Consider the following 27,657-nt stretch of genomic DNA (forward strand, 5'->3'; position numbering starts at 1 on the left):
CAAACAGAGATAAGGAGATTATTGGCACAGCAAAGTTGGCATATAAAAGGTTAAGCTATGCGAGCTTAGAATTATGTTCATGAATGAACATAGAGATCATATCTATGTTCACTGTAGTTTATATTGAATATTGGTTGAGTTACAATTCATTTGGTGAAGAATGGTAGCCAACTAGAGTGCAGAAAATATTGTCAGAGATATTTGGTAGAAAATTGGTTGTATCTTATCAAAGAGGTTGAAGTAATGTCAGCAAGCTTGGATCGTCATAGAAGACATGTTCGTGATGTTATGTTCGTGATAACAAGGTTCAAAAACCCTTCTAGAAAGGTCGTTGATGTGAAACGTGTAATATGTTTTACTCGCAATTGACTGCGTCAACAAAGCTTATTTATCTTTATTGTAAAATGTACTAATTGTATTGTAACATGTGGGAACCTTTCTATTAGCATTGTAATGATGCTTAAGAAGGTCTGTATGCCTTAGTGTGGTCCTATGTAATTAAATCTACATTGGGGAAGGTCTAACATGCCAACGTAATTAGTTATTTGGTAAGGGTATAAAAGCAACAAGTTTTCCTTGGATGGAAAGCACCATGTATCATGTATGTGATGTATATAATCAGTAGTTGATGTAAGCTTGAATGTTGGATGATCAAAGTGGAGCAGAGATTAATTCAGTAGATGATATTGGGCTTCAAAGGAACTGTTTTGGCGAGTAAATAGCAAATCAGTAAGTTCACTATTTTTGGATATGTTATCCTGAAGTGTTGATCTTCACAGTTGTTGAGGCAAATCACAGTGGGTCTGGTTTTTTCCCTTTTAACCTTTAACAAGGTTAGAACCTTCTAACAAGGGTTCAAGATCTACTAACAGGGTTATGTCCTCTAACAAGGAATGTTGTACTAAATGCATTGTAATTGGCTCTTAATAGGGTCATGTCCTTTCACAAATAGCTTATATATTAGTACATTATCAAACATGCTCGTGAGCACTAAAGTAGCATGCACTGGAAGATATCAAAGCACGAATAGGGAATCCATCAAGAAATTTGAGAACCCAGGCCATAAGCGAGGAAGCAACTTTCTCAAATTCAAACTTGAATTCAAAACAAACTTTGTAAGCATCTTATGGAGCCAAATGATAGATCTACAGCATTGCTCTGAAGATGAAATGAATTACCTCAATGAATTATTCCACTAGCAATTAAAAGTGTAAAAGTTATTTCAACTAGAATGGAACATGATACACATCATTGACATTGGGCGAGATGAAAAATGTAAGGACGATGTGCAAGGAGACCATTCATTAGTACCATCATTTATTTCAACTAGCGTATGGAGAATAGAAAGTGGGGAACAAAAGGCTAAACAACACACCTTGATAAATTTTAGTGAAATAAGGATATAAAATATGAACCTACAACCAAAGAGGTAATTTGGTACTTCAAAAGTCGTAATGGTTGGTGACGACTAAAACATGAAGCTAAAAACTGAAGAATTCAAAATCTTTAAGTATAATGACATCTTCACATGGGCTTACAAAGACCTCAAAAAAGAGACACCAATTTTGTGCAAACAAGAATCATATTCAAAGTGGAAACAAGTAATTGAGTGTCGCCCATAGTCATTTCATGAAAAGAATCCAAAAAAAACAAAAGTGTGTAGATTTTAGAAGCCTTGATGCCATGACTATTAAGAGTCCACTTGCAATCCCATCTACTCTTGAATAAGTAGCAAAACATAAGATGGACTCCTCCATAGACAAATTCTTTGAGTACAACTAAATAAGCATAGCCAAAGAAGACAAACTCAACAATACCTTTGTACTAGAAGATGGAGTATATGCCTATAACACAAATGTTATATGACTCATGCAATGTTCTAGAGGATAATCCTCCATATCATTGATAAATTATAAATGTCCAAGCCATTCTTGGACAATTGGTCAATCTACTGAAACCAAGAAATGCATCTAAAGACCATGACAGAGCATATGGGACTATAAAAATCAGCACGATTAGCATCAATTCCAAAGAAGAGTTGCTTAACAGTACCACAACACAGATTCCTCAAAAATGTTGTCTCCAAGTTTTAACTAAACAAATCCTAACAAAATAAGTGTAATTGTGAAGATGGCAGCTCCAAAAGATTTCACGGGAATAAGATCATTTTTGGGCCATTACAACTACTAATGATGATTTATCAAGAACTTTGCTAAAATATTACATTCATTGGGTGTGCTCCTACGGAAATGGGCCTCATTCACCTGGTCAAAAGAGCAAGAAAAAGCCTTCAACAAATTAATGGTGTGAATGTCATGTCCCCTAGCCCAAGGGCTAACCCCAATACTTTATTTACAGAAGTGTTTTTAAATCCTATTTGTATATTCATATTACTAATAAATAATAAAATGTAGAACAGATATATTGAAAGCAAACTTTTAATTTCAAATTCAAGCACTATAATTGGGGCTATGCACCCTGCTCAAGAAACACCCATTTATGAGCTTTGGAGATCTATTGGCAAGCATCAAGACTTCGAAGGTTTTTCTTATTTACAGTAGCTTCAGCATGAAAATCTTGGCAAGTGAAGGAGGTTGGGACTAAAACCTTAGCCTATCCCTAGTACCTCTTTCCACATTGCAAATTCCCAATCTGGTCATTTCTAATCAATGCAAGGTTAGAGTAATTTGTGAGCAGAAAAATCAAATCTAGCTGCCTAATTTTGGAAGCAGCAACAAGCAATGAACATGTCATCACCCTGCAGAGATCACTGGTACTGAAGGAATCACCATGACAGTGTGGGCTACTACTTGCTATTCACCAGAATATCCAAAAAAGGGTCTTCAAGAGTTGCAAGTCAAACCTAACTAGACAACTTGGATAGTCTAAATTTAAATCAAATTCTAGGTGCTGGGTAGAACTAAGCCCTAACAGAAAAACCAAAGAAATTAATTATTCCATATACAGCTCTAAATGTGTGTATTAGAGGTGATGTTGTAATAATTGTTTTGTTGAGATTGAGTATCAAAAAGAAGAATTGCGAGTTTATCTAAAAAATCCCCTATGATAATGCATTTCAATTAAATTGACGTTCCAAGATTGACAAGACCGTAGAACCCAGAATACTACAGTGGAGTGGTGGAGCAGTGATTGTGAGATTGACATGTGATCTTTGCATTCAGCTCGGCATGCAAGTGTAAATTGCTTGAGGGCAAGCAATTTAGGAGGACCATAATGTCCCCAGTTTGCAGTTGAGTCAGTCAACGCCAATCTTTTATACAGATGAGTAAATTTATCTAATTAATTAATGGGAGCAAAACCTTTGGTGATTATCATTAAATAATGAATATTAAAAAAAATGTATTACCAACTAGGCCAACCTGCCCTAATCCTTGGGCCGACTTGAGAAGGGGATTTAGTATATATATGGGTTGCTCACTTGAAGAAGGCGTCAAATATGTTCCATGATTTAAGTATTAAATGAGCTAAACTCAAGCCTTCTCAGATGCAACTCTGAGCAACCGACAGCTCGTAAGACGTGACCACTACCAGACGTCTATTTGGTAATGTTTTATACAAAAAATGAAGATAAATAACAAAAAACATAATAATAATTTAATAAACAAAAAATGACACAGCAAATTATCCTAGGAAAACTCTTCCAGTTGAGCGAGAAAAACTTAGCCACAAAAAATATCACTTATATTAAATAAAAGAGTTGAATATAGATTTACACGGAAACATGTTTCTTGTCCCCAGGGGGCTTGTTTCCTCCCTGAAATGTTTTGAGGACAATTGGATGAAAAGGAAACGTCCCCCAACCATCCCCGATTTCAAAAAAACAGCAGGAAACCATAGGAAACATCCCTTGACATTTGAGGACGGTGATCTGTCCCCCAAAAAAAAAGCATCCCCAAAATATTTAGATTATTCATAGCAATAAACATTAAATAGGAACACCTTTTTCATATTGTTTTTGTCGAAGGGTTGAGTTTGTGCCCACGGACGATAAAATTTGTGATTATATATTTGGCAATGAAACAAGCTTACATCAAAACGAGCTGAAAAAACTTGTTGCAGTTCATAGTGTTTTGAGACTTCAGGACTAACAGACCACAAAGTATCAACAAACACCAACAGCACAATGGGATGTTGATCGTAAAGAAGTTAGAGAGATTGATGAGGAGGTGCAACTTGGGCTAGTGGGGCTATCATTGGATGATTCACTTCTGCCACAAGGAGATACTAACTCAGATGATTCTGAGACTTTGGATATTTGATAGCTCGAATGAGGCTTAGTTTCATAGGTTGTGCCTATAGTCTGTTATATTTTGATGTTTGCGACTTTTGGATACATGTTTGAGACATTTTGAATAGGATATTAATAGACCATGCCTTTGATGTTTGAGATTGTTGTTATAATGTCGTTATGCTGATTTATACCGCTGCTATCATCATGTATGTTGTCTTGAATCAATAATTTATTTGCATAATATCTTGTTTATGATCAATTATTGACATCTATCCCTCTTTCCCTCTATATATGATATTTCTTTTGAAAAATTCACATATATTTGCATATTGTCGTCCCCTATTTTTGGCTCTTTACGAAATGTCCAAGAAAGACATCCCCTGTCATCCCCCCATCCCCATCCCCATTCCCAAAACACCATTCAACATAGCAGATTTACAATTTGGCCAAACACTAGGCTGATCTAAAACAATGAATACTCCTACATATCGACCACCATGAAACAAAGAATATTAGTGTATCCAGCGAATTACCCTTCATTGTCTTGGGTCTCGACAATGAAGAGTGGGCCTCTTACATGCAAAGATGACGTTACAAAAATGATGCATCACACCACTTGAGTCAGTCCTATATTTATTTATTCTGAATTTGAGAGAAAAAGATAACTCCTGCCGCTATAACATCAACACTAATAATAAGTATTATAACCATCTTATTCCCCATCCACAATGATAGCTACAGGTGCACCACATTGAGGAGGCTACAAGAGATCGCAGGGCATCAGTCCTAGCAACAACTACTGAAGGAAAGTGTGTGCCATTTCAGAAGGACATGAAGATGCGTTTGATTAGGTGCATACCAAGTCAGATCCAAAAGTAAAAGTCTATGTGTTGATGAAGGAAGGAGCTCAAAATGAGTATCTTATGCTTGCACCTCGGAATGCAAGCATCCAGATTGCCCTGTCGCCCATGGTTTGCAAACTCTCCGAGTAATCTCTATATTTTTGCTAGGCGAGTACTCGCAAATTCAACTCTTGCATTTTTTTTAGACACAAAAAACTATGGGTAAAAATGTCAATGCAGGTAAAACGTTGGTTAAAATATATTTTTCACATGCTACTTTTGCTACAAAACCTTGCAATTTCTCTTTCAAAATGTCAATTTTAAAATTAATACTTTTTGTAATTGAATTTTACAAAAAATATTATGTTTCTTTAAGAGATTTTCATTTTTAGTTCTTCTAAGTTGTCAAGTTTTTGCCAAGTTGAAAATTTTGGGCTTGTCAAGTACTCTCTGAGTCCGAGTCTGCAAACTATGTTGTCAGCACCCATACATGTCAAACAAAGGCAAGCTGCACATAGGATTAAGATCACCCACCTCAATCCCTCACCATGGTAGATTACATCTAAGTTGATGTTATACAAGTAAAATTACATCATAACTGGTTGTTGAGAAAATAGAAAAAATTAATTCTATGTTTTCAGATTGTCAATATATCTTGTCAATTCCTGAGGCAGTGTATAGAGCGGCATTATTGATCAAGAGTACGCTAGTAAATGAAGAAACTAGAAAACCTCTGAAATATTGCTTGAAATTGTTGACCGTCTTCTGAATTGGTCCATTAATAACCCGATGCACTGTTTCTGAGTTGCAAAAGTTCATTGTTAATTGACAAAATACTAAACTTATTTGCTGTTAACGATTTCAAGATTTTCCCGACTGGTATATTTCACAGAGGTACTTTGTCTACTCCAGCTGATTTTCCGAAGGTATGAAACTTTTATGACAATAATTGCCTAAAAGGTTCCCTTAATTGCATTAAATATTAAATGTCATTCTTTTGAAGTTAACTTGCTGACTGCAATACCTTTTTGAGTTCTAAATAAATAGTAATTTAGCCAGCAGGCTCACGAACAGTGACATGATTGATAACCCAAAAATCACATGAATTGCGGCCTGATCTATTAGCTGACAGCCCCAAAGATTTAAGCATGGTTAAGATAGACATACAGCCTCGTTGATGTTGGCAAAATTAAGATACAGACAACAGTCATGTGCATGATAGAATGACTGAATGAAATAAAGTGAATAACAGTGTGCATGACAACATGATTGATACAAATGCACTGTGACATGATTAGTGAGACGATACTCGTGGATGAAGGCACACTTCACACAGGCCTACATTCATGTAGATGATAGCATGACTATGTCGTGCCAAAAGTTCAACAGGTTAAGTGAATGATTATCCATTGCCTTGTGAATGTAAAAGGATTTGATAAACTTGGGGTCCTGTAAATGGTGGCAAGATTTGGCCAACTAACATGTTAGAGTGGTAGCAAGGTTAAACCGACAGTGCCAAGATGGATGGGGGGGTGAAGGTTCGGCCAATAGTGCCAAGGTGGATGGTTCATGTTGACCTAATGGTCCCAGGGCGAAGGTAGCAAATCTGAATGACAATTTCTTAATTATGAAATCAAATTAAGATGATGAAACCAACTTCAGAAGTCAAATTGAAGTTACTACATCGCAATCTTGTTTTATGACTGGGTGAAGAAGACAATAACTGTCCCAAATTGGTAACATCTTATGTCAATGAATAGCATGTTATGGTAAATCGTTATTATTGTTGTTGTATGTATATATCTATAGATTCATAAATGCAACATGTTCAATGTTCACTCATCATTGGTTCAAAACATTGGTTCAAAACTTCAAACATATAACTATTACTTATGTTAGAAACGTGATACTCATAAATCCGGAATTGCCAATAAAATTAAAAATAAAATACCTCAGATATCATATTCATATTTTGCAAAAGTCTCATAAAGTCATTACACAATGAAAATTTAAATGACAAGCCACATTTCATATTTAAATTCCAAATTCATCTTCATTATCTTCATAAAAATCAAGGTCAACATTTGGTTCCACTTTTCAACTTCATTTGAACCAATAGCAGTGCCATTCACTAAGTCCAAATGCATGATCATCAAATGACGAAATGCTTGCTTTATTGATCAATATTAGGGTTTAGATGCTTTTTCGCCTTTAAAAAATTAAAAATGGCATGTGGGGCCCATTTTTTGGGCACCTACATCCTTGGGTGCCCATTGGTTCCTCTGAATTCCTACGAGATTCTGGATGAGCATCAGGATTCCCAGTGGGCTCTTCAGGGAATCTAGATGCCTGTCAAGAATCCTGTCTGAATTCGGGCAGAATCTGAAAGGAATCAGAATCAGACTTGCACTGGAATCAGGATCCAGGGCTCAATGGAAGGATCCGGTAACTTAGGTTATTTTGCATGGAATCCAAGATTTTAGTGCTTGTATGATAGAATAAATGTGTTCAAGTAGCACGAAAAGGGTGCCTATGTTTAGTGCAAAGTTTGGAGAACGGGACTCTTAAGGTTATCCAATTCCTTTAAATTACCATCTCCTCTCTTCAAAGTGAGTTCTCACCTTGAAATGTGCAATTAACTTAATTTATCATGGACAGGGGAAAGAATAGAAACATTACAAAAAAAATGAAAGGACAATTAACCAAATGGTTGGATGCATCTTCCTCTTTGCTATTTCATTTGAAAGATTCTTGGCACATGGTTGATAAACTAAACCTAGAGCTCAGAGATGCATTTTTGCTTCAAAGAAATTCATAAAATATTGGAAACTTGTTTATTGAACTCCATAATGGAGTTAAACATGTGAGTTAAATTATGACCTGCTCAATTCACCGCAAACCTGCTGCTGAATTCTAGACCTCTCTAGGACAAGATCTAGCCCTAGGCCCACCACCACGTGAACCCTAGACTCATCTAGGCAAAGTTTTGATCCCAGTTTAGATATTGAATTGATTTTGTCTCAAATTTCAACAAGTTGCTAGTTCCTCTTGAGCTGAATAGAAATGAAGTGCATACTTATTTAGTCCCTCAATTAAGTGAAACGGATGGGCTTCCGAAAGGTGAAGGATTTAGTGTGTGTGCATTTTGATTGTTAGTGTAAACAAAGCGTTTTAGCTAACTAGTTTATCACCTAGGTCCTTATCACACTAGTTACTTTACTTAGGTCACAAATGGGATACTTATCACTTCATGTCTCGAGGCATAAGTTTAAGATATGTTTCATAATAAACAAGGTGTTCATGTTGTGTTAATATTTTCAACTAATTGTAGATGTGTAGATGCAATAAACACCCCTAATTGTTTTGAAACAACAGCAAGTTAGCTACAATGCAATAGCCTTACCACTCTTAATCACCCAAGACCTAAAAAAGGGGCAATGTGAGAGAATAAAAAGTATTGGAAATGGAAAGGAAATACACCAAATGACCAGTCTTCCATTCTCACTTATTCGGTGGAGTGCTTGTGCAAAATTGTAAATGAAACAAGCTTTCTACTTTGTGGTGAGAATAAATAAGGTCGTGCCACATTGTTTATTATTTAACTTGAGGAAATTTTAAGGAATGAAGTAAATATCCCTTATTCTTATTCTAATTTTATAATTTTTGACCTTATTAAACATTTTACACAAAGGGATATCTTGCAGATTGCTTCTAATATGCTTACCTTCAATTGGTAACAATAGAAATGATTGCAAAAGTCATCAAAAACATCTAAACATTGTATTAGTATGAAAATGCAAATGACTGATTACAATCATTGAGTGATGGCCAAGCATCTAGGCTTACAAAGGAATGTTCTTTAGAAGCTCTCTTATACCAACTTGACCTCCATGAAATCTGAACATAATTATACCAATGTGAAAGATTGAATATCTCACACCCAAACAGCTGCAACCCTTCAGAGGATCTTTCACCACCTCAATTATGCTTATCAATGGGAGATATTGTTCCCAATGACTAATGATGTAACTTTGTAGAAACCCTTGGATCCACAAATGAACATATCAAAGCAATTGTCAAGAACTCCATGATCAGAATCTTAATTGTCCCCCCCCCCATTTATACTTTTTCTCCAAGAGGAGGTGGATCCTTCAAGAAGCTTTTAGGAACATTGAGGTGGATCTTTCAAGAAGCTTCTAGAGACATGAGGAGGTGGGCCTTCAAGAAGCTTCTAGAGATATAAGGAGAAGCTTCTAGGAACACGAGGAGGAAGATCCTTCAAGAAGCTTCTTGAGACATGAGGGGGTGGGTCCTTCAAGAAACTTCTAGAAACATTAGGAGAAGCTTCTAGGAACATAAGGAGGCAGATCCTTCAAGAAGCTTCTAGAAACATAAGAAGCTTGTAGAGACATTTTATTTTGTTGCTTTAATATTAATTAAATATAAGGTTATCTTTTAATATTCATATAATTGATAACCTTATAACTAATTGATTTCTCCCTTGCTTCTCCTCCTAGCATTCAGAGAATGAAAGCCTAAGAATTCCATTGAGATGCTAAAAAGATGGGGGTATTACAATCCACCCCTCCTAAAATTGCTTGTCCCCAAGCAATCTCAACTTTGGATGTTGCAGAATCTCTTCACTCTCCCAAGTAGCATCCTCGACCGGCAAGTCCCCCCATTTGATCAAATATTCCCTAATAACTCATCACCTCAATCGTTTCTCCCTAACATCCAAAATAGCCTCAAGTACTAATATCAACTTACCCTCATCATCCAAGGGTGGTAGAATAGTGGAAGGAATCACATTGCGTCCTAATGCCTTCTTGAGTCATGATACATGGAAAACAATATGCACTCTATTATCTGTCGGCAATTCTAGCTCATAAGCCAACTCACCCACACGCCTAATGATCTTGAAAGGTCCATAATATCGTGGCTTGAGCTTCTCCGCACCACTCATCTTGAGAGTCGATTGTCTATAAGGCTGCAACATCAAGTATACCATATCCCCAACTTCAAATGAGCGCTTAACTCTCTTATGATCTGCATACTCATTCTATTGATTATGTGCCTTCTAGATATTTTCTTGGAGAGTCCTTGTGATATCCTAATTTTCCTACAATAGCACTAAACACTCTATTGTCACTCATCAACAAATCAAGAAAAGTAGGAGCTTCATAACCATAAAAGGCCATGAATGATTCATCTGAATAGAGAGATGATAAGTGGTGTTGTAACAATACTCACAAAGATGTATCCACTTAACCCATCCCTTATGTTGGCTTGCAATGTAGTTCCTAAGATATCCTTCCACCCATTTGTTAACTATCTCTGTTGGACCATCGGTTTGTGGGTGATAACTAGTACTCAGAGTCAGCTCAATTCCACAAAATTTGAAAAGCTCCTGCCAAAAATGACTCATCAATCGACTATCCTTGTCACTAACAATACTCTGAGGCAACCCATTCAAATGGAATATCTCACAAAAGAATAATTGCTATCTGTGTAGTTGAATATGTAGTAGCGATTGGAAAGAAGTGAGCATACTTAATCAAACGATCGACTACCACATAAAAGCAATCCTTACCCTACACTTCTGGCAATCTTGTAATGAAATCCATAGATATGCATTTCCACTTACTATCAGGAATCGAAAGTGGTTGTAACAAACCTACAAGGTATGTGTGTTCTTGTTTATTTTGCTAGCAAGTTGGACACTCTCTAACATAACAAAGAACATTTTGCCCCGCCACAGGTGTATCATGAAAGGCCCTCAATACCATGTTCTTCACCTCAGATCCTAGGGTCAAGAATATCCTCCCTTTGTAAATGATTAGATGATTCACAATCAAGTATCTATCATCTTGTATTGTACCCCAAACAATATCTAAAGCCCAAGAATCCTTGGCATACTCTGCTATAATCAAATGTCTCCAATTTTCTGAGATCTCTACCATGGAGCTCAAATGTGGATGTTGAGATAAGGCATCAACAACAACATTTTGCGTTCCCTTTACAAATGAAATGTCAAAGTCATAAGACTGCAACTTGCTCACCCATTTCTGTTGATGGTCATTAAGATCCCGCTGCCCTAGTAAGTGTCTCAAGCTATTATATTCTGTTTTAAGTTTTAACAACAAACTTACTATCCACTAAGCCTAAACTTGGCCAATGCATGCATGATGGCCAACATCTCCTTATCATATATACTATAACTCCTCTCAGTACCTCTCAACTTCTTGCTCGCAATCGGATGTTTGTCCTGCATAAGAACTGCTCCAATTCCCTCACTTGATGCATCACAATGTAACTCAAAGGGTATTGTGAAATCTAGCAATGCTAATACAGGACAAGTGGTTATAAGTCGTTTGAATAACTCAAAGCATTCTTGTGCCTCAAGAGTCCAAACAAAAGGTCCCTTCTTAGTCGAATCAATAAGTCGAGTTGCGTGTCGTGAATATCCATTAACTAGTCTACGATAAAAATTGCATAGGCCCAAAAACCTTCTTAGTTGTGTGAGATTCTCATGTGTAGGCCATTCAATAATTGCCTTAACCTTGTCAGGATTCATATGTACCCCTTCTGCATTCATGATGTGGCCTAAGTACAACAACTTTGTCATACCCAAGTCACACTTGGATTCCTTAGCAAACAAAGATTCCTTGCCAAGGATTCCCAAAACTGTTTCAAGATGTGCAATATGCTCTTCCCATGTTTTACTATACACCAAGATGTCATCAAAGAAAACTAGCATAAATTGTCTTAATTGTGAGTGGAATACCCTATTCATTGTGGACTGAAAAGTAGCATGGGCATTGGTTTGCCCAAATGGCATAACCACAAACTCAAAATGCCCATAATGATAATGGAATGCCATCTTCTCAATATCCTGCTCGCTAACACGAATCTGATGGTATCCTGAACTTAAATCAATTTTGGAAAAGTACTAGGCGCCATGAAGCTCATCAATCCTTGGGATAGGATACCTATTCTTAATAGTCCTCTTATTCAGTAGCTTGTAGTCAATACACATCTATAAAGTTCCATCTTTCTTTTTGACCAAGGCTACAAATGAGGCAAATGATGACTTGCTAAGTCTGATATGTCTCATGGCTAGGATCTCCTTAATTGTCTTCTCTATCTCATCCTTGAGCCGCTTGGGTTGCTTATGGGGAGTGGCTATCGCGGGTTTAGCACCCTCCTACAACTCAATGATGTGCTCAATTCCTCTATCTGGGGGTCTACCTGGTGGAATGTCACTGGATACCTTTGTGTGCTTAATCCTCAACTTCTATATGTTTGGATGATATAGTGGTTTCTGTTGTTCCTCTTGTGTTGGCACCAAAACACAGTCGACCGCCCATTCGACTATGTCATACGCATTAGTCGTTCCATCCTTCTGAAAGAAATGGTCCTGGAACTAGTGTCTCTAAGTGCCTTCAACACATAAGTTTTCCCATCCATCTGCAATCTCATTTCCATCTCACGAAGGTTGAGGGTGAATATTCCTATGTCATGTATCCATGGCATCTCCAAAACCATATATGTGTCACCCATGTTAACCACATAGAAGTCTTCCTTGAGCTCATAGTTATTCAACCGCATTGGTAGGTTTGAGACCATTTTGTCACACTTTAGAGTGTAACCATCAGCAACCTTAACTCTGATTCCTTCAAAGTTCTTTGTTTTTATACCATGCCTCTCAACCAATCTAGCATTAAAGAAATTATGGGTGGCATTTGTCTCAAGCATAGTGATGATCTTTTGTCCTGCTAGAACTCCACACATCCCGAAAGATCCTTCATGTTGAATGTTGGTGAGATGTGCCTCCTTACGATTCTCCTCAATCTCTACTTCTCCCTCATGTTCAGACTTCTCTAACTCAGAATCTTCATTATCTCTTTGCTGATATGAATTTGATTCCTCATAAAAAGCCCACATAGCTCAATTAGCCTTCCCCCTAAGTCTCATTGGACAGTCATGATTTGCATCATAAGGCCCTTTGCAATAGAAGCACAACTTCTTTCTCCTCAAATCATTAAGTGTCTCACGATCTAGTGGAAAGGTTGATTTCCCTTTTGCCTTATCTTCCTTCTTGGGAAAGTTTTTGTTGCCCTGATATGTGGTACATCCTTTTGATGAGAACTTGTTGGAAGGTGCTACAAGTTCCAAACCTTGTGTCTTCCTCATTGCCTCATGTAGTCTTGATGGATCAAAGGCTTTGAGCTATCCCTTCAAAGGCTCCATCAACCCCTTAGTGAATAGGATCACCAATTGCCTATCACTAATATTAGGAACCATGGCTGATAACCTCTAGAAATCAGCAACATGTGTTTCAAGAGTTCCATGTTGCTTTAATTGGTACAATTGTACCAACTCTCAGATAGTCACTTCAGGATCCTCTACATCAAATCTCTCAATCAATCTATTAGTGAATTCATCATAAGTCGTAATGAGATTATGACCAAGAGTGACCAACCCATGGTACCACCATTCATGAGCAGCTCCCTGCAAATGTAGTGTCAGAAATTTGATGGCATCTTCCTCAGGCATTGGTCTCAAAGAAAGGTAGTTATCAAGTTTTTGCACCCATGGCCTAGCTGTACACTTGTTACTTCCGTTGAAAGGGATTAATGTAATCTTACCAAGAGATTGCTGATATTTCGTTCTTGCTAGAGCATGTTACTCATTTCTTCCACTATTTCTCCTATTCCTTTGATTCCTGAATTGATCAAAGGTCCAGTGCTCTCTCAAATCAGGAGGTAGTGTGCTATACTCCAAATAGGCTTGCCTTGCTACATCACCAAAAGGTACAGTTGTTGCAATGTATTGTTCTTATCTTGGTGTGAAGGTAGGAAAGACGGGTCTAACGGTTGATCCTCTAGTAACTGTACCACTTTGAACAGTTTTTTCCCTTCATTGTTGTGATGTGGTGGTTGTTGATACTGAGTTCTTTGCTGGTCCATTTTTGCCAATAAACGTGACATCAAGTCAAGCATTGTATCAAATTTCCTTTCAGCCTTTTCTCTTCTTCAGCTGAAAGTCTTTGTTCTTCTACCACGTTCTTTCCCTTAACTGCCTTTGAAAGTGTGCTTTCCTCTAGTACTGGTGGAATCTTGTACTGCTGCCTTCTTTGTTCCAGACTATAGTGTTTGATTTCTTTCTCGCTCGTCAATCAACTGAATCACAGGATGGCAGGAACTTACTAAATCTTATTTTAATTTTATGATTTTTGACCTTATCAAACACTTTACACATAGGGATATCTTGCAGATTGCTTCCAATAGGCTTAACTTCAATTGGTAACAATAGAAATGCTTGCAAAAGTCTTCAAAAACATCTAAACATTGTATTAGAATGAAAATGCAAATAACAGAATACAATCATTAAGTGATGACCAACACTCTTGCCTTACAAAGAAATGTTCTTTAGAAGCTCTCTCATAGCAAGTTGACATCCATGAAATCTGAACATAATTATACCAATGCAAAAGATTGAATATCTCTCACCCAAACAGCTGCAACCCTTCATAGGATCTTTCACCACCTCAATTATGCTTATCGATGGGAAGGATCGTTCCCATTGACTAATGATGCAACTTTGTAGAAACCCTTGGCTCCACAAATGAACTAAAAAGCAATTGTCAAGAACTCCATGATCATAATCTTAATTGTCGCCCCCCCCCCCCACCAAAATTTATACTTTTTCTCCAAGAGGAGGATCCTTCAAGAAGCTTCTAGGACATGAGGAGGTGGGTCCTTCAAGAAGCTTCTAGAAACATAAGGAGAAGCTTCCAAGAACATAAGGAGGTGGATCTTGCAAGAAGCTTCTAAAGACATGAGGATTTGGGTCCTTCAAAAAGCTTCTAGAAACATAAGGAGAAGCTTTTAGGAACATGAAGAGGTAGATCCTTCAAGAAGATTCTAGGAACATGAGGAGGTAGATCCTTCAAGAAGCTTCTAGAAACATAAGAAACTTGTAGAGACATGAGGGGTGGGTCCTTCAAGAAGCTTCTAGAAACATAAGGAGAAGCTTATAGGAACATGAAGAGGTGGATCCTTCAAGAAGCTTCTAGAAACATAAGAAGCTTCTAAAGACATTTTACTTTGTTGTTTTAACATTAATTAAATATAAGGTTATTGTTTAATATTCATATAATTGATAACCTTATAATTAATTAATTTCTCCCTTGGTTCTCCTCTTAGACTTTGGAGAATGAGAGGCTAAGAACTCCATTGAGATGCTAGAAAGATGGGGACACTAAATGAAGTAGTCCATTGCTCAATCTCTCCTTGTCAACAAACAAACCTATTGTGTGATTACCCGAAGTAGCACACACTGGGGTCATTAAAAGCACAAAAATTTCCTGATTAACAGTACAACTAATTGGGGATTCATTTACTCCTCAAAACTCATGGTATGTCTTGGTGTCCTAAAATGAAGATTCCTTTGAATCTATTCTACTGACTCAAAAATCTGGAAGTGGTCTCATATGAATAAATAGCATTGTTAACATATGTCATCTCTGAGTCCTTTTTGTTGAAGAATCTTCTAGTTCTATAACATTAATAACTAAGATTGATAATATATATCATCTCTAAGTGTTTTTTGTTGAAAAATATTCTAGTTTTATAACATGAATAGCTAGCATTGTTGATATATATCATCTCTAAGTCTTTGCTGGTTTACAAAGATATGAAATGATTATTTCATAGCCATAAAAGCAAGTTCAAGACACATAATTATACGTGTATCTCACTTTTATGAAGCTTGTAGGAAGGAAAATTCTTTGACATTTTTCAATCACATACGAGGAGAGGAGGTGGAAACGTATTTTTCAATAAGTTTGTAGGAAAGGAATATTTTGGGATTTTTCCGCAAAAGAAAAGGAGAGGGGAAGGAAAGGCATTTTTAAGAAGCTTATTGGAAGAAGAAAATTCAAATGTCCTGAAGAGAAGAGGTTAACAGAAAAGCACATTTTTCTAAGCTTGTACAGCGGATTCTTTTGGATATTTCATCCCTTAAATAGGACAGGGGAAGGGTGGGGTATTTGTTTTTGTTAGCACTTAATAGTTTTAATGCATCCTGGTGTCTTGGTCTCATGTTCGTCATTGAAGTTGAACTTGAAGTTCTGTTTACTTCGACTTCAACTTCAAGTCAGCGTCAATCATCATCCGCCAACCCAGTTTCTTTCCTCGCGTCTGCCTTATTGAAACCGAAGTAGAAGTTGAAACCCGTCCCTCCAAAACTTCAACTTCAAGTTCAGTGTCGATTTTGTGCGCTAACATAAGTTGTATGCAGGTTTTAATTCGCCGAATCAGATCAAGGTGGGTCCCAGTACAACATCTCCTGAGGCATGATTAAGTCATGAATAGAAAAATCTAAGGTGGTACGTGCTCAAGCTACGGCAGAAATTGGAAAGACTAATATGGTCATGTCATGATTACCCAGTCGAGCTGCGTATGTGCGGATTTGATGGAATGTGTAAAACAGAGCACACGCGGCGTCCTTCCCAGCGCATGCCACATTAATGAACAATTATTGCCCTTACTCGCCGAATCTGCCCTGTAATCTTTTGCACAAGCTTGCCTTTAAATGCATTCATTTTCAGCCTTTTTCCCACTCTTTCCATTTTCTCCATAGAAATTTCAGCATACTAGATAGGAAGGGCGAATTGCAGGCTGTGTCTCTGTCAAGCTGTAAGTGCATTTTTCATTCCCTTCTGCATTTCAAATTATGTTTACTTTGTTTTGTGCCATTTCTAGCCTTAGCTTCTTTTGATAATCATGACACTTTTTCGCCCAAAGTTGCCTAAGTTAGAAAAACCACCTTTGCTCAGCTCACTCCTTGAAATTTGCGACACGTTCCTGGTAAATAGAAACCTATCTGAAATAGTAGAGCGAGCCAAGAACACCCCATCAAGTCTCATTTACCAGAGATTAGTGGAGAGTGGGTTAATAGAAGCCGCTGCTTTTCCCGCTGCTATCCAATACCCTGAATGTATCCTTGAGTATGCAAATCATTTCGACCCTGTTTCTGGGTGTGTTAAGAAAACCTCAGGGGAAGTAGTTGTCAAAATCAACAGAACCAGTGTAAATTCCGCCCTCAGGATCCCTCATAAAGAATCCTATGAGCCATGGACATTCGAGGAGGCTGAGCGCCTGTATGTAGCAAACAAAACCAGCTATGACACCAAGATTGCTCAGTCCTAGCTCTTGAAGCCCGCAGAGGGGGGGTTCTAGGCTGCCTAAACCATTGACTATCGAGCATTTTATCAAAGAGATTGCGGATATTGTCCTCCTGTTGAATAGAATTAAAGGGAACGAGCATGCTTTCCACTGGGAATCCTGGATGTATTTCTTTATACAGAAGATAGTTGAGGGAGTCAAGTTCATTGATTGGTCAGACCTCATAGCTGAGAACTTGCACAAGGGCTTGATTAATGTGACCAACTGCGGTCCGTTCTTCTTGTCTTCTTACCTGATCTACATCCTAGCGGCGTCCAAAGATTGGGACTATCTCCCACATTCACCTTGGGTAGATGACATGCCTATCTATCAGCATTACAGAGATCTCCAAGAAGACACAGTATGCAAAGAGTTTAAGAAAATCAATGATGTCTTTTTAGGGAAATTGGTTTTTGAACTGCAAGGCCAAGAGAATGATAGGATGTCAGAGGAAGCCATGCAAGCTATTCAAACTTATGGTTGCTATTTTATTCAGTTTCCCAGATTTACCTATATCAGAGTAGGTGGTTTTCCTGGTGAGCCCTTGAAATTACCACGCTATTGTTCAGACTCTATGGTGTTGTCAGAAATGTGTAGACAGTTTGCCTCCCTTGTTGAGTCCTTTCAAATTTCTAAAAAATCCTCTTCAGATTCTTCCCGATTGAAATTGGACATTATAGATGCCCTAGTGTGAAAGAAGCTCTATTGTCAGCCAAGTCATTGACCCGCTTGTGTCTTAAACCTTTCACCTCTCGGCTAGATTTTGATTACACCGGCTTTACTAGAAACAATGTCAAAAATGCATTTGCTCTGTTTCACTCCCCACAGCTAGAGGATTTCTAGGCGAATTGCCACAATGAATTCGAGGTGAGGAAGAGAATTTGGTCACGCTTAACCATTAAGCAAGTCATCATGTTCAACGTGGAGCTGGATACTTATGGGCTGAAGGATGATGATTCTGAGGAAATAGTTGATCAATTTTACATGGATCAAATTGAATGCATGCCTATTCCGGAGATCAACTGGGAGAAAAGAGAAGAGAATGATGTGTATGCCCGTACCAAGGATGTGATAGCCAGAACTGCCAAATGGATAAAGTCAAAGGCGGTAGTTACTCCAAGTTTTTTTGAGAAATCTTCAAGGAGCAGAGATAAAAGGGTTGCCCAGAAACGAACTAATCAAAGTGTCCCTTAATTTGTTGCAGGTCCACTTGAAGTCGAACTTGAAGCAGTTCCAGAAACACTTCAACTTCAGGTTCAAGAGGAGACTCCGAAAAGTAAAAGGATAACTCGCTCGAGTACGAAGAAGGCACTGATTGCTAAAAGCAAGAGCACCATAACTGTGGACCTCGAGGCAGCGGAAGACCCACCCATGGCAAACAATTTACCAGAGCCTCAGAGCTTGTCAGCGACTGCCGACAATCAACAGGGTAACCTCACTCTAGTCAATATTTCCTCCACTGCAGAAAAAGAACAGGCAACTCCCAAATGGCTGGAGACATCAATGGAAAAGAAGAGAAGCATTGTTCCCATATCCATGCCAATTGACGACCTGGTTAGCAAGTGCCTTGGTAAGATGCCTAAAGTGAAGAAAGCGAGAACAGAGTCGAGGATCAACTTTGACAAAACTTCAGGGCGGTGGGCGGCAGAGATAGCCACACCACCTGATGGAAGTGCTCACGACTCCGTAGCTCCTCAGGATTACCAGATAACCAAGGTCGACCTCGGAAAGGCAAATCGCGAGACAGATATGAAATTCTTCGAAGTATCCAACAAGAAGATCGCAGAAAGGGTGTGGAAAGACGGGCAAAATAAGCAAGAGATGAAAGAAACGATTAAAAGCATGGCTCAGTATATCAACGCTATCCTTCATCCCGAGGCTAAGCCAGTCGGTGAGATGTCAACGATCGTTGACGTGTCTTCCCTGACCAACCAGCAGTCACTGAAAAATTTGCACAAGTGTAAGGCGGTGGCAAAAATAGCAGGTGAGTGGGTGCTGGATGTTCTGCATAACACTATCAAACACATAGGTCACTTAGATCAGGCATCGAAAGAAATATTGAATATCTCCAAGAAGGTGGAAACGAGCAATGATGGGTATGAAAAGGAAAGGAATAACTGGTCCAAAATAGTTATGTGGTTAGAAGACGTGCAGGAGCTCGATCTACAAAAGTTTCAGGCTGAATGCCCTGTAGCCGATCTTGATGAAAAAGCCCTATATGTCATTAAAGATTGTATTGAGTGGAGAAATGAAGTGTTGACGTAGGGAATATCTGAGATCAAAGAAGCTCTGCAAGAACTCAGAGTCATTCAGCAGATTATTCAGAATGATCTCAAATGGTTTGCCAATCAGTTCATGGAAAAGGATGATGACTCTGTTGCCCAATCAGAAGAAAAAATTAAAGAAGTGCAAAGGAAATTTCAGGAGTGGCAGGGTAAAAAGACGCTGGCTAAGCAGGACTTCTCCAACGTGGCGCATACCGAGGCAATGCTGATCATTAACTTAAAGCACCTAGAGATGCACGAGGAAAAGGTCGCCGAGCTAAAGAAGATAAAGGAAGTCTGGAAGCAGAGATTCACCTACATCGGCTTGCCACATCAGTCGGTTATCTCGGCCTTTTCGGCTGCGTATGAAACGTGGAAAACGGCTAAAGGCGCGGCCAGTGGAGACAGCGCTGCAAGCGGTTACGCTTGATAGTGTTTTCGTTATCTTTCTTTTGCCGTTTTCAATTTCAGTTTCTTTGCAAGAATGACAGTTTTCTTGGCAAAAAAAGACGATTAACTCCTGGCAAGGTAATTTTGGCTTTGGTCCAGCCCCATGCCTATAAATGTAATAATTTGTATTGTTTTAAGGGGGATTTCTCCGGTAGACCGATAGACAGAACTATTTTTGTTATGGTTTTATTTCCAGTTTAGAGGTAGCAACTCAGAATTTATGCAAACATATTGAAACTCTACTGTTTGAATCTTGGCTGAAGGTTTTTGTGAGTAGATACTATTATCTGCTTATTTCATTTAGTATTTCTATAAATGCTAGTTAAAGCTTTTTAGCTGTGCCTGTCATCGATTCTGAATTTGTGAATTCTGAGTATTGGGAATGCTGTGAGAAACTAGTGGTTTTATTGCCTGCTCGATGTTTTAATTCTCAATTGTGTGGATCATTTTGATAGTTAAAATCGAGTGGTTCTTTTGCATTAAAGTTTGTTTCATATTGATGAAATGAAATAAGTTGTTTCAGCACTTTCAACGGATTGTTTTTCATTGTAAAGATCTCTCTGTTGAATCCTTTAAACTGAAAACTCCGATTGCAATAAAGGTAGCTGCGCCTGTTTTCATTGAAGAAATATTAAGCAAAGAATTCCTAAGCCTCTCGGATAGGAATTCATTTGTTAGTTTACATTCTTTTCTCTGTTTATATATATAAACTTTCATGGGAAAAACTGTTCACTAACAGATTTACAAGCTTGTAGGCAAGGCATCTTTTTATAATTTTCAGCCATGGAAGAGATGAGGGTATATTTAAGAAGCTCGAGGGGATGTTTTTAAAATTTTCAGACAGAGAGAACGAGAGAGGAAGCCAAATAAGTAAACATACACATCTGCAGTTAGTAGAAAGACCAACTCCATTATAACGTCACTCCACTGATAAAAAACACGATATATTAGACTGTATGATGCGACAGACCCAGCCTTATATTCAATATGAAACTTCATGTTTAGATTAATTTTAATGTTACTCCCTCTCTTGTTATCAATCATTAAAAAAACCAAGAGCATCGGCAAATGAGACCTAAATATTTAAAGTTTCAATCGTTATCTTTCGGAACGATATTATAGCTGAAATACAAAATGATACCGGATAAGTGCTTAGCCTGACCTAACATGAACTGCAAATAGAACGCACCCTTGTTTTCATATTCGATGGTATCACGCCCTCGTCCTCAATCATAGAATAATGGCAGTCTCTCAAGGCGAGAACTATATCTTACAGGTCTTGAGAAGACCAAAAATTAAACATTCAGAACAATTCACAGAGACTATGAAAACACTATTAAGCCTATTCAGAAACATACCAAGTAGATTCCGGCGACTTTGCACTTAATTTGGCTGCAAGACTAGTCCTTGCAAAGGCTTTCCCTGTACTAGTAACTCTCAACTCAACCGGTTTACCTATAAATCCTATCAACTGTACCCTGTTGGCTAACTCCTTCTGCCATGGTATTGTTTCTGGCCGAGGGAACTTTTCGGCCACCCCAAATTTACCAGGGTCTCTTTGCAGGGCGTTAATTGTAGCCGCACGGTTAACAGCAGAAGAATTTCCAGGCGCCGAAGCGAATGAAAAAGCAAATGCACGGAGCTTATTACCAGGGAGAATAAGGCGTGGAGAGGTAGGAGTTAGCATGGCGCGCGGAATCATTAGAGAAGCCAACGGCATGCCTGCGTTTGTAATGCGTCCCCCTGCACGGTAGAGTGGATTATTTACCCAGGCATACAAATCAGGGTTTCATGAGCTGTCTCTTCGAAACGGTAGTATTCGTCGCTGGATGTTTTTGAAATGGAAAAGTGAAAAATGGCCATAAAATTAATTCTTCTCAATTATCATTCGCCGGTCCACATCAGGGATCTATCGGGATTGACGGCATAACACGGGTGTGGAAATCGACACATCATGTTTGTGGAAGAGGAGAGAAGGAAAGAGGGGGAGAGTATTGAGATAAAAAGACATAAGATGTAGGAGTATGAAATAGATGGAAGGATAGATATAGATGAAATTGATGAGTAGAGAAACTAAAATACACATGGGGAGCAGTTATATATAGTCAATAGAATGCATACTTTTCATGTGTTTCAAGTATTTCTGTTTTAAAAGCTATTTATATGAGATAGATTAAGTTGATTGCATACCTACTTTTTGTTGGCACTGGTCAATTTGCAAACAAAATGCACCAAAGACCAAAAAAAAAAAATCAAACATAGTTCTTTTTCAGATTTACTAAAACACAGTGAAATTTTTTCAAAAAATTTGTTGTTTTCGATCACAAAATATATAGATATGAAGAGCAAATGGTAAAAATTTCAAAAAAAAATCATTGTGTTTTCATTTTTTTGAAATTTAGTTATGGGTGCAATTTGTAGGGAGGATAGCAACCTCCATATTAGGGAGATAGATGGAGGGAGAGATATATAAGGAATGAGAGGAAGTTTAATGTATGTCTTTTTTTATCTTTGTATCTCTCCCTTTTACATCTCTCAATCTTCCTTCTTTATTGTCCTCTTTCTTATCTATTCCTTTTTCTTTTCTTTTCCTATATCTATCTTTCTAGATAATACAAACAAAAAAGTAACACTAATTTAAAGATAAATTTAATATTAAATCTAGTTAAATTCTTAAATTAAATAAATTTTAAAAATTAAAATCATATTTGAAATATAATTATTCAAATTTTAAAAAATTGTATTAAGATTGTTAGATCTAAAATTTTAACTTTTGTACTAAAAGTGACAAATAAATGCAAATTTAGAAAAAACATTTAATATTTTTAGGTTTTGGTTAAGTATGTTTTTATCATGTACTCACATTATGTAGGTTTTATGTTTCATAATTAGTATAATATTGAAGATATTTTTTCAAAAAAATAAATTAGACCATTTGGGGTAAGCTTTTTGGCTAGAGAAGAATAGGGGAATATCCTTGCTACTATATGGCGTAAGTAGTTACCAAAGGGGTCAAATGATGAGGTTGAATGCTTGGCATGGTGAAATTTCGATGGCAAAGTGCTTGTTGGTTGGCACATTACACTTAGAAGGTTATTCACAATAGTTGTCAATGGTGTAGTTAAAGGTGAAACTTATGCTTGGTATTTAAACAAACACATCCAAAGAATTTAAATTTTCTTTGAATCTTTTGAGGAGTTTAGAGTGTCTCATGTTCTACGGGAAGCTAATGTTGAAGCAGATTTGCTTTCAAAGTTTGGTGTTGGGGGGCCTAACCAGGTTTCTTGTGATTTATTCAAAGACTTTTGAAGTCTTAACTTGGGTGATTTTCATTTATTGGTTTTTTTTTAATTGCGGGCAGCCTCTCTAATTTGGGAATTATGTTGATTGTGTTGGGATTGTGGTCAGTAGTGTGGTGGTGGTTCATTTGAGGTTCGTCTAGATAATGGCGAAGGTGAATATCTTGAAATTGATGGGTCAATTGTTTCCTTTCAAGTTTGTCACAGAGAGGAGTACAAACTTCTTCTTTATGTCAATAGATGACATATGGGGTTGTCATCCAAAGAGTTTTGTGGCTTTTTATGGCCTATGGCGCTACATTTTCATTTGTATTTGCTTGTGGTAAATTTCACAAACTTGGTTGTGGTGAGCTTAAAAATGGAGGCAAACTTTTCTTTAGAATCCCCAAATCAACTTCTTATGTTTCGTAGAGTGATTTCAGTAAAGCAAATAAGGGATATTTTTCCTTTTGATGATTTGAAGTTTTGGGATTGCATTTGCACCATTTTTTGGGAGGAATACCTAAACACTTGAATATTCAACCCTAAACAAATATAGGTATTATGTCCTTGTTTCTTGTGTGGGCTCTAATGCTTAGAACAAGAGAGAATGCCAAGAAGGTGATGCAGGTGTTTGTGGAGCCTTAGTGGACCCAAGGTGTGGATGACATTATAGACTGAGTAGAACTTTCCATTGGTTTACACGTGGAGAGAGGCCCATTAAGGGTGGTTGGTGGCAGTGCAAACAAGCTTCAATCGTTGATTATGTGGAGTTCCTCTCAATCGATTCAAGATCAGAATGAAGGGGCATGCAAAGGATGGGTGAGGCTTATGGTGTACATTTAAGAATTTGAGGATGAGTAAGGATAATTGGAATGGCAGTGGTAGCAAAAAAATGAAGCCCACTTCAATCAAGTTGATGACAACTTCGGGTACTTTAAGTTTTCCAGTGGCTAAGGAGATTTATGGGAAATAGGGTAAAATAGACAAGTGAGGTGACATGTTCATCCCCAATATGTCGAAGGAGGAGATGCAAGGTTGGTTTTAGTAAATGGTCTTCCTGTGGTCTTTTGTGTCTATTTCTCTACTTAGGCCCAATTTTCTCTATATGGGTTTTTTTTTTTTAAATTAGTTTCATATCAAGGTGTAGGTTGGAAGTTTTTTTGTGATATTCGATGGCGAATGCATGTTTAGTCTATATGGTATGGGTAGTTTTTATTGTAGCGCTTGAAACTCTTCAAATATATTGGATATATGTAGTTTTTGCTTCTAGTACTAATACAAAAGCTATTATTACCAATAAAAAATTAAATTATAATTTAAAAATTAAATAATAAAGTCATTAATACTTTTTAATATTATTAAAAAATCATAATAAATGATTAAATTTTGAATACAAATATTCATTCCAAAAAGAAATATTTTCATTTCATTTTTATATCGATTAATTTAGAATTTGGCTTTAAAATGACTTTGAACATGTAGTGTCATGGTTTAAACATCTTTTTGGTGAAGCAACCATTAAGATTCAAACCCCTATTGGTTTATTATGCTTGCAGGTCTCGTGCCTTCTCTAGTTAGTTCAGCTCACTAGATTGAACAAGCAAAGTGTGGTGCCTTTGTTGGCTTCTAAAGCATGGGGGTTCGAACAAAAGAAGTTTGGTGCCTTTGTTGGGTTGTTAAGCTCAGGGGTTTGAATAAGTAAAGTGTGGGGATCAAGTAGCATAGCTCCATGTCAAAAGTGTTTCACATGGATCTAGAGGATGTGTCAAGTAGGTATCATTAATCACGTTAAAAAAGTTTATTTAGCATTAATTTGAAAATAATTTGTCATTAAATTTATTATAATGTATTTTGGCAAGTGGGGTTCACCATTTAGTGTATTGGTTAAGTGGTACTTTTATTATCCCTACTCAGGTGCAAACCCTTGTTAGGTTATTGTGATCACAAGCTTGTGCCTTCATTGATGTAATGGGCTCTTAGGTTTAGGCATCGACTTTGTAATAAGGGGATTAGGCCCCCTATTTGTGGCCTCACTGGTTCATAGCTCCAAGTCAAAAGTGTTTCATATGGAGCTGCAGGATCTATTATGTCAGCTTAAAAAATTTACCAAGTGTTTTTTTTTTTTAAATTGCATAGAAATATTATGATCGGTGAATATTTGCAATTATCATTCTAGATCGAAAGAGAGAATCTATCTATTATCATCTCCTACTCGAGTGGGGGAATTGAGCCAAAGCCTCCTATAGAAGAATAGGGTGTGGAGGAATTTTATTATAGTGGGTGGGGAAGAAGCGGATTGAATGGATCTGACCAAGTACTTCTTTCATTCCCTATCCCTAACATTCGATATAGATCTTTAATCTAAAACTAAACATAAAATATATATATTATATATTTAATTATTTATTAATTACAAATAAATCTGATTACACAGTTTCATAAACTAATTTAGTTCTCTCATAAGTCATTAATTAAATATTAAAATTTATGTCATCCTACTAGTTAATTAATTCAATTATTTAATTACAATCAATTTAATTATCTGAGTGGCAATCCATAGCCAAATAATCAATTGAAACCCTATTTCTCTATTAATTTGAATAAATGCATAATCTATGTAAAGTTAATTCCCAAATTCCCTTTTTGATGAAACAATTCTTATTTAATAAATTAGAGAGCATGACTACTAAATTTAATCTAACCAAACCCTTTGCCTAAACCTTTGCCCTTGATTCAGGCACAACCCAACCCATTCACATATACTAATCTTGCTTAATTAGCTAATTACCTTTGATTATAAAACTTAACCCTCCACTCATTATCTTTCCTCCCATCACATCCTCCTAATTATCTAATCATGATCCAAACCTAATCACCCCTTAGACATTTGCACAATCTTAATCATGAGAATTAAGAAACTTAACCCAAACCATAGGTCAACCTTTGTCACATCCTTTTTCATCCCCAACCACATGCTTTTATGTAACCTTAAATGATCTCACACACTCCATCAATCTCTTACATCCTTGTCCCCTCAAACACTTCCCAAAATGCTCACATTCATCAACACTTTGCCTTTGGGAATTTGAGATAAGATGTGTCTTTATGGCATATTTTCTCATAACCCTAATCCCCTCTCTAGGAAGTGTCACGAGGATATAGATTTGATAAATCACAATCCATGTTATCTACCTTCAAATGTATCGTGTTCACTTCTCATCTTTGCTTCTTAACCATATATTGACCATCTCCTCACCTATAAATTGAACCCTTTTCCCTTCACAGATCATCCACCATCTTAGTATTCTTATCATGCTAATTTTCCTCCAAATCCATAGCTAAGTAACCTTGTAATGACATATTCCCCACTCAATTATTGAAGGTTGAAGCACTATTGAGCACACATCCCTCTACTTGGACAAATCTACTACACTAAAATCTTTTGTAGAAGTGAAGTTTGTTGTTTTTTTGTTGGCTATTTGGCTCTCATCTGTAGGTATAATCTTAAGTGTTTTTATAGCATGTTTGTTGAATATTTAGCATGCTTTGTATTCCTAAAACATGCATTTTATTGCATACATTTGGGCATGCTTAGTGGGACACGTAGCTCATTGGTCATTTTTCCATATTTTTTCTTTATTTGTAGCTTGTAATATGAACCCCTCATCTAAAATTTTATGGTGTTTAAGTGTTACAAAGGGATTTTGAGTTTTTGTAGGATTGAAGGCTAACAAATAGGTTTGGGCAACACCTTTTACAAAGTTGAATTTAACGCAACTAAAAAAATAGGAATAGGTAAGATTACTTGGACATCCAATAGGATTGTGGTTACTACCCGTGGGATCAAAATTCCACCTTTTGAGGCCTCCCTGCTTCATAGCAACCCCCTCTCTATATTTTTCCCCTTCTACGTAATTGACAAGATTGTGGTTTGATCTTGCAAAAATACATAGTTTGTAAGACATAAGGCATGTTGTTAATCACTTGAATGAAAAAAGCTTTTGCTTGTGGGTTTTCTTGTTGACTTGACAAGATTGCACATTAATGACCAAACATGATCGTAAGTCATGTTTTTATGGTTTGACTGAAGTAGCTTTTGCAATGATCTTTATCTTGTCAACGCTTCTGTGTTTTACTGATGGAAACTTATGGCTCAAGATTAGTTTTTTGTGTTTAGTGAGGAACTAATGGAAAATGTTGAAGTGTCTTTTAAAATGGAAACGTTCATAACATTTTTCTGTATATATACAACTAAGCTAATGTTGATATCAAGGATGCCTGTGGCCCATGGGATATAATGTTATATGAAGAGAGAGCTAAAAGAGAGAATGATATGTT

The 27,657-nt window shown here is 37.1% G+C and overlaps 1 protein-coding gene across 1 annotated transcript in view; it reads right to left on the reverse strand.

Moving 5' to 3' along the window:
- LOC149533444 (protein OSB1, mitochondrial-like) overlaps positions 1–22,058 on the reverse strand; it is a 92,935-nt gene extending 70,877 nt beyond the window's left edge. The window contains exon 1 of the mRNA XM_089807890.1: positions 21,397–22,058. Coding sequence (XP_089664016.1) covers positions 21,397–21,758 — 362 coding nt within the window. The 5' untranslated portion in view covers positions 21,759–22,058. The remainder of the gene's footprint in view (positions 1–21,396) is intronic.
- Positions 22,059–27,657: the final 5,599 nt, after the last annotated feature.

Source organism: Cupressus sempervirens, chromosome 10 (genome assembly GCF_028749045.1).
Source record: "Cupressus sempervirens isolate cs-2001-9-10 chromosome 10, ASM2874904v1, whole genome shotgun sequence".
Lineage (NCBI taxonomy): Eukaryota > Viridiplantae > Streptophyta > Pinopsida > Cupressales > Cupressaceae > Cupressus > Cupressus sempervirens.